This window comes from Sinohyriopsis cumingii, chromosome 15 (genome assembly GCF_028554795.1).
Source record: "Sinohyriopsis cumingii isolate HCF-2022 chromosome 15, ASM2855479v2, whole genome shotgun sequence".
NCBI classification, from domain to species: Eukaryota; Metazoa; Mollusca; class Bivalvia; order Unionida; family Unionidae; genus Sinohyriopsis; species Sinohyriopsis cumingii.
The window spans coordinates 101,917,285-101,930,247 of record NC_142975.1 but is presented as its reverse complement, the minus strand read 5'-3'; the positions used below and the strand labels follow the sequence as shown (position 1 = coordinate 101,930,247).

General features: G+C 36.0%; 1 protein-coding gene across 1 annotated transcript in view; it reads right to left on the bottom strand.

Annotated features, from left to right (window-relative positions):
* LOC149782391 (uncharacterized) overlaps positions 1–12,963 on the bottom strand; it is a 113,336-nt gene that overhangs the window by 52,178 nt on the left and 48,195 nt on the right. The window contains exons 5-7 of the mRNA XM_089933778.1: positions 11,994–12,068; positions 6,983–7,009; positions 5,538–5,573 (exon numbers count right to left, since the gene is read on the bottom strand). Coding sequence (XP_089789904.1) covers positions 5,538–5,573; positions 6,983–7,009; positions 11,994–12,068 — 138 coding nt within the window. The remainder of the gene's footprint in view (positions 1–5,537; positions 5,574–6,982; positions 7,010–11,993; positions 12,069–12,963) is intronic.

The window sequence follows — 12,963 nt, the reverse complement described above, 5'->3', positions numbered from 1 at the left end:
AACCATATAGCTCCTGTCAAACTTACCAATATTAACAACCATATAGCTCCTGTCAATCTTATCAATATTAACAACCATAGAGATCCGTCAATCTTAACAATACTAACAACCATATAGCTCCTGTCAATCTTAACAATATTAACAACCATATAGCTCTTGTCAATCTTAACAATATTAACAACCATATAGCTCCTGTCAATCTTAACAATGTCAACAATCATATAGCTCCTGTCAAACTTAACAATATTAATAACCATATAGCTCCTGTCAATCTTAACATAATCAACAACCATACAGCTCCTGTCAGTCATAACAATATCAACAACCATACAGCTCCAATCAATCTTATCAATATTAACAACCATACAGCTCCTGTCAATCTCATCAATATTAACAACCATATAGCTTTTGTCAATCTTAACATAATCAACAACCATACAGCTCCTGTCAATCTTAACAATATCAACAACCATACAGCTCCTGTCAATACTATCAATATTAACAACCATACAGCTCCTGTCAATCTCATCAATATTAACAACCATACAGCTCCTGTCAATCTTATCAATATTAACAACCATACAGCTCCTGTCAATTTTAACAATATTAACAACCATATAGCTCCTGTCAATCTTATCAATATTAACAACCATATATCTCCTGTCAATCTTATCAATATTAACAACCATATAGCTCCTGTCAATCTTATCAATATTAACAACCATACAGCTCCTGTCAATCTTATCAATATTAACAACCATATAGATCCTGTCAATCTTATCAATATTAACAGCCATACTGCTCCTGTCAATCTTCTGGATATTAACAACCATATGGATCCTGTCAATCTTATCAATATTAACAACCATATAGCTCCTGTCAATCTTAACAATATTAACAAGCATATAGCTCCTGTCAAACTTAACAATATTAACAAGCATATAGCTCCTGTCAATCTTATCAATATTAAAAACCATATAGCTCCTGTCAATCTTATCAATATTAGCAACCATATAGCTCCTGTGAATCTTATCAATATTAACAACCATATAGCTCCTTTTAATCCTATCAGTATTAACAACCTTATAGTTCCTGTCAATCTTAATAATATTAACAACCATACAACTGTCAATCTTATCAATATCAACAACCATACAGCTCCTGTCAATCTTATCAATATTAACAATTATATAGCTCCTGTCAATCTTAACAATATTAACAACCATATAGCTCCTGTCAATCTTATCAATATTAACAACCATATAGCTCCTGTCAATCTTATCAATATTAACAACCATATAGCTCCTGTCAATCTTATCAATATTAACAACCATGTAGCTCCTGTCAATCTTAACAATATTAACAACCATACAGCTCCTGTCAATCTTATCAATATTAACAACCTTATAGTTCCTGTCAATCTTAACAATATCAACAACCATATAGCTCCTGTCAAACTTACCAATATTAACAACCATATAGCTCCTGTCAATCCTATCAATATTAACAACTGTATAGCTCCTGTCAATCTTAACAAGATTAACAACCATATAGCTCCTGTCAATCTTATCAATATTAACAACCTTATAGTTCCTGTCAATCCTAACAATATTAACAACCATATAGTTCCTGTCAATCTTAACAATATTAACAACCATATAGCTCCTGTCAAACTTACCAATATTAACAACCATATAGCTCCTGTCAATCCTATCAATATTAACAACCATATAGCTCCTGTCAGTCTTAACATTATTAACAACCATATAGCTCCTGTCAGTCTTAACATTATTAACAACCATATAGCTCCTGTCAATCTTTAATTGTACTATAATGATCTTGATAGCACATTAAAAAAGATACACTATTGAAATTTTGAAAGTTTACCAAATAAATCTCCATTTCGATGTAACAATATGTAAATGCTTTGAAAGTAAATAAATACAAATACTTCCATTTACAGGTAGATATCAGCAAATGTTGCTGTTGAGTAAAAAACCAAATCACACTGCTGAGTAATCGAAGCATCTCAGAAATTTCAGAGAAAGTATAACATGTTAAATCCGGTAACAAAAATATTTTCAAATACGTCTGAGAGAAAATGTTCACAAGTTAAGTGGCCTTAAACCTTGAACCTGAAAATATGATATCATTGCCAGACAATAACTCATCAGATAATTGGTAATACATATCCATACAGTAAATCTGGTTATATTAATATTTAATAGAGATAGTATTGAATAACAAACAACGATTCCATGACTTCCCAAAAGAGATTCACAGTACTGGTGTTTTGGGGAAATAAATTATTTGTAGAACTTTACGGAGCTTGTTGTTTCTCATTCTTTTCTATTACCTATATTAAGACCATAGAGTGGTAATATATCATAAGAAGTCATTTAGCAAAGTTCAAATGTAGATATGACAATCCTTTCAGAAAGAATAGAGAATAGTAACAATAGGATTTTCAAGCTGGCCACAGTGGTAGCCATATGGCATGTCCAAACCACACTCATTACAACCATCAAGAACATGGGATGAATGTGTTTAAAATATGGGAATTGTCCAAGAAATTTAGTAGGAGTAGTATTAGCAAACTCATTGTTGTTGTTGTAAGGTTTAATGCCATTTTTCAGCACAAGATAGGCTATACATGGCGGCCTGAATAAATGGTGGAGGAAGGACCTGGGAAAACCATGGAAAGCACCACTGACCCATGAGAAAGCAAACTTTTGGTAATGAATGAACAAATAAAAGACTACAACACAAACTCTTTGTGGTCTATGACCAGTGGAGCTAAATAATAATCATTTATCTCTTCTCTGACATCATCAGAATTCATAAATATTAAGGAGATGGACCAGTGTTATCTCTAGAAGCCATGGTGGCTCAGCGGTTAATGTGCTGTTCTCACAACGGAAAGGTTGAGGGTTGCAAACCCTAGAACTGGACCAGTCTGGCTAAGTTACCATGGTGTAACCCTGGGCAAGGCACTTTGCTCCAACAGGCTTGGCACTATATAATCTGCAAATATTGCTGTGCCATTAGGCACCAAAACAAAGCAAATTATCTCCCCTTAATTTATGAGTTTATAAAATCTTGCAATGTTCTTGATTTTGAAAGAATTTCAATGTTATTTACATTAAAATGTCCTCCTGAAGGCCATCAGCTTTTCGATTATATCATTTAAGTAAAGGTATAATTTTACTAGCTTTATTGCTCAGTAATTCCTTTGATTTATGGTGTCACATTTTTAACGATATACACTGTATTTCTGGGAACTGAACCACCAAAAATAATAAAGAATTAGAGGAGAATGACAGAAGGGGTAGAAAGGAATTGATGTAGGTAAATTAAGTGTGGGAACCAACTAGTCATTACTGTGAATGTTCATTCATTTCACTTGTTAAATGTTCTAAGAACTGACATTTTTAAGCGTATCAGTTTAGGTATCTCCACAAATCACTTAGATTGAATGGGAGTGTCTTAGTGAACTTTGCAGTGTGACCTAAACTAGGTCTTTTTCACACTTCTTGATGATCAACACTGTTCATTTATCAAAATGTGTCAAATTCAACATAGCCCATTATGCTTGACCTGACTCACTGAATGATCATTGGTCTTACTGAAGTTAAGGCCTGACTAGCTGAATGCTCATTGGTCTTACTGAAGTTAAGGCCTGACTAGCTGAATGATCATTGGTCTTACTGAAGTTAAGGCCCGACTAGCTGAATGATAACTGGTCTTACTGAAGTTAAGGCTTGACTAGCTGAATGATCATTGGTCTTACTGAAGTTAAGGCCTGACTAGCTGAATGATCATTGGTCTTACTGAAGTTAAGGCCCGACTAGCTGAATGATCATTGGTCTTACTGAAGTTAAGGCCTGACTAGCTGAATGATCAACTGGTCTTACCAAAGTTAAGGCCTGACTAGCTGAATGATCATTGGTCTTACTGAAGTTAAGGCCTGACTAGCTGAATGATCACTGGTCTTACTAAAGTTAAGGCCTGACTAGCTGAATGATCACTGGTTTTACTGAAGTTAAGGCTTGACTAGCTGAATGATCATTGGTCTTACTGAATTTAAGGCCTGACTAGCTGAATGATCATTGGTCTTACTGAAGTCAAGGCCAAAGTAGTGCCTTGCACTGGAGACACAACCCTCTATCTTTCCTCTACTTAGCTAACAGGATCCTCTACTACAAGAACATGTGATGCAACTCACATAGCAATCATGTGGCTTCCTCTCAGGTGTTCTTAAAACAGACAGAAAGCATGTGATGTGTTTATTCTACAACCCTGAATATGCAGGGAGATAAGCTGGATGATAGATGACACACTGTGCCATACCAGTGGCTTACATGGCCTTGAATAGAAATATGCCCACCAAATATTATGTGTCTATCTGAAGAGGGTTTTGCTTAATTTTGTTCGAAGGTATATAATGATAAAACTAGGAGTAAGTCCAAAAAAGATTAAAATTGTTTTTCAGAAATTCAAAGAACTGCTTAAATTTTAGTACCACTGACCTAATATGGATATAAGGCAGATACACAGATGCTGGGACCTGTAAATGGAGAGGAGAAAGGCAATATGTCCACTCCACTTCTGTTATCAGTGTGCCTATTTTCCTGATTTTACAATAATATGGATTACACTCAATCAAATGGGCATTTTGTAAACTTGCACTATTTTCAGATAAATGTTTTTCTTTGTTTTTATGATTGGGCATATTAAATTCAGAACAGGTGTCACTTGGTACCCAATTGTTTTATTGCTGCAATACAAAAGCTGATCACAGAAATCCTGTGCACTAGTAAGCAGACAAAGTTGGTCAACGAGTATGTGAGAATGGTATGCTCATTATGTGATTTCTCCCACCTGCATCAAGTATGTATACATGTACATGTACATGTATGTATGTATGTATGTATGTATGTATGTATGTATGTATGTATGCATGCATGTATGTATGCATGCATGCATGCATGCATGTATGTATGTATGTATGTATGTATCTATGTAAGTATGTATGCATGTATACATGTATGTATGTATGTATATGCTTGTGTGTGTGTGCCTCATCAAGATGACATAACAGTAAGAAATGACTGATTGCAAATCAGCTTTATCTCATACCTCATAACCCTCATAACCATTGTGCTTTTCCAGTCGATGTAATAACATGATTTTCTAAGACTTAGGACTGTCAGATTAAGAGTATGTCTGTTTTTTTGGTGTGGAAAGTGAATTTGAAAACAGTAGGTTTTCTGAGAGTTTTCAATATAGTGCATGATTTAAGTATGGCTGCAAATTTATGCAGAAAACATGTATTCAGGCTGTGATGCTTCATTGTCTCCATCTTTTAAACCATCAGAGAGAGAGAGAGAGAGTTGTTGTTGTTGGTGTGGGATTATAAACCATTTTTTTTACCACATGATAGACTATACATGGCAGCCTGTATAACTGGTGGATGAAGAACCTGGAGAAAAACAGAGAGAGAGAGAGGAGTTGAAATTAAAACTGTGACAACTTACCAGATTGTTCTGGTGATTTTTCTTCAGGGTTTACACCTATAATTAAAAGGAAAACAAACTGTAATATTTTCTTATGATGCAAGATATGACTTAGGCTAACCCTTACTCTAATATTTGTGAATGGCTCATAATAAAGCATTAAGTGCTGATTAAAATCACAAGCCAAATAATTCACATTCAAGTCAAAAGCCTTATGCAGTATAAAGTTGTTGCAATTTATAAAAAAATTCAGCAAGGACTCACACACACATACACAATGAAAATTGCACATTCTTGAGGCCATGCTGGTATTATTATTATGATTTCAGAGTTTCTGTGCTTTTCATAGCTCACAAACTATTTGAAATCTTTGATGTAATAAAGGAACCGTCATAATTAAATCCTGAAAGCTCTTGAACACATTTCAATTTTTGAGGGAGATGATGATGTAAAAATTCACATGTGATTCTGGATATCAGTGTGCAAAGTTACAGACACTCAACAAACTGCCTGTCTAATTATAATTTTACAAGAAACATTAGTAATCAACACCTGATGTAATGGAGCAAATATCTTTTTTTATTAAACTTATTATTTTGAGCTTCTTCAGTGAAAACATTTTTAAATTTGCAGCTTTAATGGACATATTTTATGTCAAATTGGATTTATTTTAACAAAATATAAACATTATAAGAGTCTCATGGTGAAAATCTCATATTAACATGATTCTAAATTTTGAAGGAAAACTGAAAACAAGATGTCTGCAAAGGTGGCCATGTGGGATATCAATCCGATACCTTTTCCATTTAGAATCAATAAGACATTATTGCAAGTCTTTTGGTGAAATCACAATGTTGATATGAACAGCAAATTAAAAATATGTGGATTAAAACTTAAGATGGGATATTAGAACAATACCTTTTCCATTTAGAATCATCAGGACATTATAACAAGTCTTTAGGTAAAATCACAATCTTGATATGACCAGAAAATTAAAAATAAATGGATTAAGAATAAAATTAAACAAGTGAAAACTAAAAAACAAAAATATTGTATGCATGTATAAGTGTATGTGTTTTGATATAACATTTCTGTCCTGCAGTTTGGAAGTTGATACACTCAGCAATAATGTGTTCTTTTGACAGTGGTAAATACTCCAATATGTCTGGGTTTTTTTTGTTTGAAAACAATAAGTTGTCAGAGAATTTTCAATACAGTGCATGATTTAAGTATAGATGCAACTGTTGCAGTTAAAATGTAGGTTTGTATTCAGTATCACACTGTGTTGCAACTGGATCTGCCTCACTGTCTCCATCTTTTCAACCATTCAGGAGTGAAAATAATTGTTGTTGTTGTTGAAGTGGGCTTAAAACCAATTTTCAGCACATCATTGACTGACTATACATGGCAGCCAGAGAGAGAGGAAGAGAGAGAGAGGAGCTGAAATTAAAACTCAGACTACTTACTTATCGATTCTGCTGTAAGTTTTTTATCTGTAATTAAAAGGAAAACAAACTGTAGTTTTTTTCTGATGATATGGCAATATTTGTGAATGGCAGATAATAAGGCATTAAGCTCTGATTAAAATCACAAGCCAAATAATTTGCATGTTTCTGAAGTATTATTTTCTAGAATATTCATAACACTGAACTGTATGATAATTTCATGATGGCCTTACATTTTAGCCATTGAGCGATGTTAATCAAATATGTATCACACACTATTAGATGCAGAATTGGGGGTTCCATTTGTTTCCTCAAAACCTGTTAGAGTCTCTAAAAGAGTCAATTCAGTGATAGCCATACTGCATGTGCAAGTGGCATCATTTTTGTTAAGGTCCAACCAGACAATGCAATAAATCTTTTAGTGAAACCCAATGTTGATGTGACCTTCCATTCTGAAGATGTAGTCATAAGAATGTTTTCAAGATGGACATTTTGGCAGCCATATTTGACATCAGATCAGTACAGTTTTCATTTATGCCCAACTAGACATCATAAGAAGTCTTTTTGACAAAACTTCATTTTCAAAAAATTCCAATTCCGGAGCAGTAGCCATATTAAGGTGTTAAAGATGGTGGAGAATCTGGAAGCTGCTTTGCAGGAGATATCCCCTGTGTTGAGACAGAAGAAACCTCCTCTGATCCCCTCCAGATTGATGAATTGCTTGGGTCACAGAGGAGAAATAAAACTGATGCACAGTGAAGTGCCTGACTTTGTGTACGATTTGTGGGATCATAATGATGGATAGAAAGGCATAATCGAAGACGATTGTACTACTTCCAGCTGAATGCATCCACTGCCCAGCCATCTGGTCAGGGACTGATAAGACTTAAAAGGAGAGCATGCTGTTCAGCTTGTTGGCAAAAGCTCCACCAAGGGTGTTCCCAAAAGTTAGAACTGGGAGTCAGCTATGAGTAGTTGGAGTGACAATTTGGTAGAACTATCTTCCCATTTGTAAAGTGACTGTCTGCCGAAATGTTCTTCCTGCCAGGAATGTGGCACACTTAAAAGAATTGTTCTCTCTGAAACTGTCTAGTGAAGGAAGATCCAAATCTCCATGTAGAGAGAAGATACACATGTGCCATCTTGTCTCCTGAGGTATGCTACCACTAATGTGTTGTTGGAGACCATCATACAATGACCTCTTTTTTGGAGGATGCACCCTTTGAAGGTCTAACACTGTACTAACTGCCAAACTGCTGATGTAGAGGGAAGATTCTTCCTGAGATCATGGACCCTGATGAATCAGACCCTTCAGCTCCAAATGAGAACCCCATTCAGAATCTGATGCATCTGTGAATAGATAAGGAGTGAGGTTCACGTGTGTTCATGAGGACTCCGGCCAAATATTGGTCCAGATTTGTCCACCAATTTAGATGGTGGTGGAAATCACAAGCTGCTAAAAGCAGAAACTGGCGGGGAAACAAGTCAAACCATCCTAGATGAATCAAGTCTGTTGAGGAGTTCAAGGTCCCCAGCAGAAAGAGAGTAAAAGACAAACTGATACCTCAGTCCTTACTCTCAGCATCTCCAACAGGGACTGGATTTTAAGTGCTGTGCCCAGAGGAACATAGCCTAATGGTGTCTGTGAGAAAATTGATCCCCATGTAGACAAAATCATGTGATGGAATGAGCTCTGATTTGGTAAATGACCAAGCCTGGTCACTATGAAGCAACAGTGAGACAGGTCTAGATCTGAAGGATTCAAGACTGCCATTGCTGATCAATCAGTCATCAAAATATTGGAACATCTGGATACGCCATGGCATTGAATGGACTATAATGTACTATAATTACTACCATGTCCTTGGTAATAGATTCAGGCGCTGAGATTAAGATGAACCACAGTCTTGGAATTAGAAGATCCATTCATCCAAAGAAATTCTGAGATACTTCATTGGTGAAGGAAAGATATGAAGATATGAATGTGAAGGTATGCAACCTAAAGAGAGATGGATATCACCCAACCATCAGGTATTATGGCATTCCTGACTGGATCCTTCAGCAGAAATATATTGAGGGAGAAATGGTCTACACTTAGAGATGTTTGACCTTTCTTGGGAGCCAGGAAAGTCTGAGATTAGAAGGCCTGAGATTGGTCTATTAACACCCTCTATATACACCCTTTCAAAGAAGGGAATTGACCTCTTCCTCTAACTGGACCAGAGTTAAATGGCAGAAGCAAAAAGGGAACTTTCTAGAAGAGGAAGAATACGGAACTGAATGAAGTAGGTAACCATCTCTTATGATAAAAACGACCAACCATCGCCCATTATACTTGACCAAGCATGGAAAAAGAGATTTAGTCTGGTGCTAATATGGACTAAAGGAAGAGGTTTAGTCTGCAGGAAAGAGGGTGAATCCTCATGGATATCCACCCTTGTCATTGCAAAATGGCGAAGACCCTGCAAACTTATTTTTCCCTGGACCTTGTGGCATGCCCTGTTAGCACCTGCCAAGTCAGAGTGAGCTCACAAATGTGGATTAGGTTGACTGGGGCTTCATGGCTAAAATAATGTATCCAATGGGTTCTGAGATCAGCCAGGTTGACTCCACTTCTTGGCTGGTTTTAATGAGCTAGAAGTGGATGCAAGAGACCTTTGTTGATGGTCTCTTAAATCCTGAGTATCCACAGATGGGATGAGCCCTATGAAAGATAGTTTCTGCCTCCAGGAGACAGCACTCAGAAGCTTCTTACTGTGCTGAAAGACCTTGGAAATGTTCAGTGCCACATCCCTGTGGAGATGGAGAAGCTCCACTAACAAGTCCATGGAAAAGGACAATGCATGCCAAGACGTTTTTGCCACTGCTTCAAACAAATGATGGCAGGTCATTGGCAACATAGATTTCTTCTACAGCAGGCTGATCAAGCCTGACAAAAAGGGGTCAGCATGTGTGGCTATGGTCACTAATAACTGAGCCTTTGGTTCTAAGGATTCCATTGTTTTTACTGGAAGCTGAACCCAGGTCCTTGTAGAAATAACCACTTGAGCTGGTTTAGCATCCAATGTTAGTGGGCCATAAAAAAGCATAAACCTTGTAGAGAGAAGCTGCTACCAAAGGTCATAACACAGAGGGAGGAAAAGAGCACCTAACATTGTTTAGCAAAAGTTTGGCCTTTGTCAAATGTTTGAGAGAGCTCCTTGATCATAACTGAGTGAGGAAGGAGCAAGAGATCCAATCGAGAGTCTGCCCATAAAATTTCTCCAAACTCAAAAGAATTTGGGCACCAGCTGAACCTGAATTTCAGACACAGATTGCTAAGCAAGTGGTGGTAAACCTCAGTCATCACTTCATCTTAATGAACCAGGATTCCTCTTCCTCCTTAACTGAAGGTTGAGAAAGGGTTGGGGATAAAAAAAATGTGGGTATCACATCAGCCTTTTCTGTGTCAATCTCACTGACTTCAAAGAGGACAGAAAACACATCTTTGTCCTGCACTCTCTCAAAGTAGGAAGAACTATGTGACTCAGTGTCTCTCTGCTTAGGGGGAGACTTGGCGGGAGGAGAAACTTGATGAGGTATCTCCTTCTGTGAATTAATAGACGGTTTAAAGCAGAGGCCTCTGCTTATTGTTTACACCGACTCTCCACCTAGCTAGAGCATTTTGGGGAAGAAGGTATATCACACTCCTTTTAAGACCCAGCCTTGTAAGACAATGAAGGCCTATGGCCAGCAGGCATGAACTCATTACTGTGCTGCCCAGATCCAGAAATCTATGGCTATGTATAGGGAATGGCTCAATGGCTTCCATGAGGAGGAAGGCCCATATCCCATAGGGATTTAGAAGGATAACAGGGAAGTTGAAGATGCCAGTTCAATCTCCTGTCCTCATCTGGCATCTGAATGCTAATTTATAGTCCACTTGGGATGAAATATAAGTCTGGATAGAGTGGGTCACTCAGCCTGATTCCTATCTCTGTATCACACTGGCTAGAAAGATCCATGTCTGGTGCAAGGACTCCACAAGTGACTCATGTTTGTAGGAAGATCCACCCAGTCATGTGAGAGACTTAGGTCAGAGCTTTCCATTATTTAAGGGACTATTTCGCTTTGCCAACGAGGGATCCCACAGAATGCTTCCCCATTATGACAGGGTGCAATTCACAATCATCTCTTACTGAGTTGTGTGTCAGTTGAAGGTGCTGCTCCACTCCTGCAGAGAGGGGGGTCATGACTTACTCTTTGTTATTTATGGACACAAGATGGTGCTGCAGCTCCCAAAGTAGAGCATGTGACTCAGTCTCTATATTAGTAATAAAAAGAGGGTGCTACTCCTCAAACGTCAAAATTCATGATACGGGTAAGGTGGATAGAAAGATTAGCAGGCTAATCGGTAGACTGAACAATGCTAGGAAAGGAGAAATTAAAATAAATACCTATAATTGTCATTTTGTAATGGAAATAAAACAATTAATTTGAAATAATAATACCATTAGAAGGGAAAAATAAAATGCCAAGAGGTAAACCATGTGAACAGAACAACTGTCTAAAAATCTCAAGAGAACTTAATCAAACCCTGATAAAAATCAATCAGGGTATATCATAATGTTTATGAAAAATATAGTTCACATGACAAATAATAATTCACTCATTAACTCACAAAATGGTGCTTAATCTTTTTCAAGTAAATGATGCTAACTATTACAACATGCGACCCAGAAATGTAGGGCTGATCCAGTGTTCGTCCTAATGGCAGTATGGAATTTTCATCATTTGGTTCGGTATTTTCCTGCAAGAAAAGTACTCTCTATCCAATAGCAACAGGTAGGGTATTACTGACATTAAAGAGATAACATCCTGCAGGGTAGATGTGTTATTTTCATTAAAGAAGTCAATGCCATTAAAATTTATCTAAAGTTTTCCTATGGGAGGTTTTACATTATAACAGTATATCATGTAGCTGCTTGATAAGGAACTGAGAGAAATTATTCCATAATTTGTAATTAAGGAGCCCTTATAAAAGATAACTCACATATTACAAACACCACAATGCCGATGACAGATGCGATGAGTAACCCTGTGATAATTCCTTTGCCAACTTCAATATCTGTAAAATAAATTTATCTACATTCAGAATATATAACAGTAAAAATGTATGTGACAATAACACTAGGATTTCAGGACATAGTATGCCATTTATCTTAATGGTGCAATGTTGGAGATTATACTGAACTTGTCTAGAACTTGCAATATGAAGGAAATACTGAGTATCATAATAATCATCAATAGCTATCCATATACATGACTTAATAATCATCAATATCTATCCATATGCATAACAATAATCATCAATAGCTATCTACATGTACATACATTACTTAATAATCATCAATAGCTATCCATATACATGACTTAATAATCATCAATAGCTATCCATATACATGACTTAATAATCATCAATAGCTATCTACATGTACATACATTACTTAATAATCATCAATAGCTATCCATATACATTACTTAATAATCATCAATAGCTATCTATAGACATTACTTAATAATCATCAATAGCTATCTATATACATTACACAATAATCATCAATAGCTATCTATATACATTACACAATAATCATCAATAGCCATCTATATACATTACACAATAATCATCAATAGCTATCTATATACATTACACAATAATCATCAATAGCTATCCATATACATTGCTTAATAATCATCAATAGCTATCTATAGACATTACTTAATAATCATCGATAGCTATCTATATACACTACACAATAATCATCAATATCTATCTATATACATTACTTAATAATTAACAATAGCTATCTATATACATTACACAATAATCATCGATAGCTATCTATATATATTACACAATAATCATCACTAGCTATCTATATACATTACTTAAGAATTAACAATAGCTATCTATATACATTACTTAATAATTAACAATAGCTATCTATATACGTTACTTAATA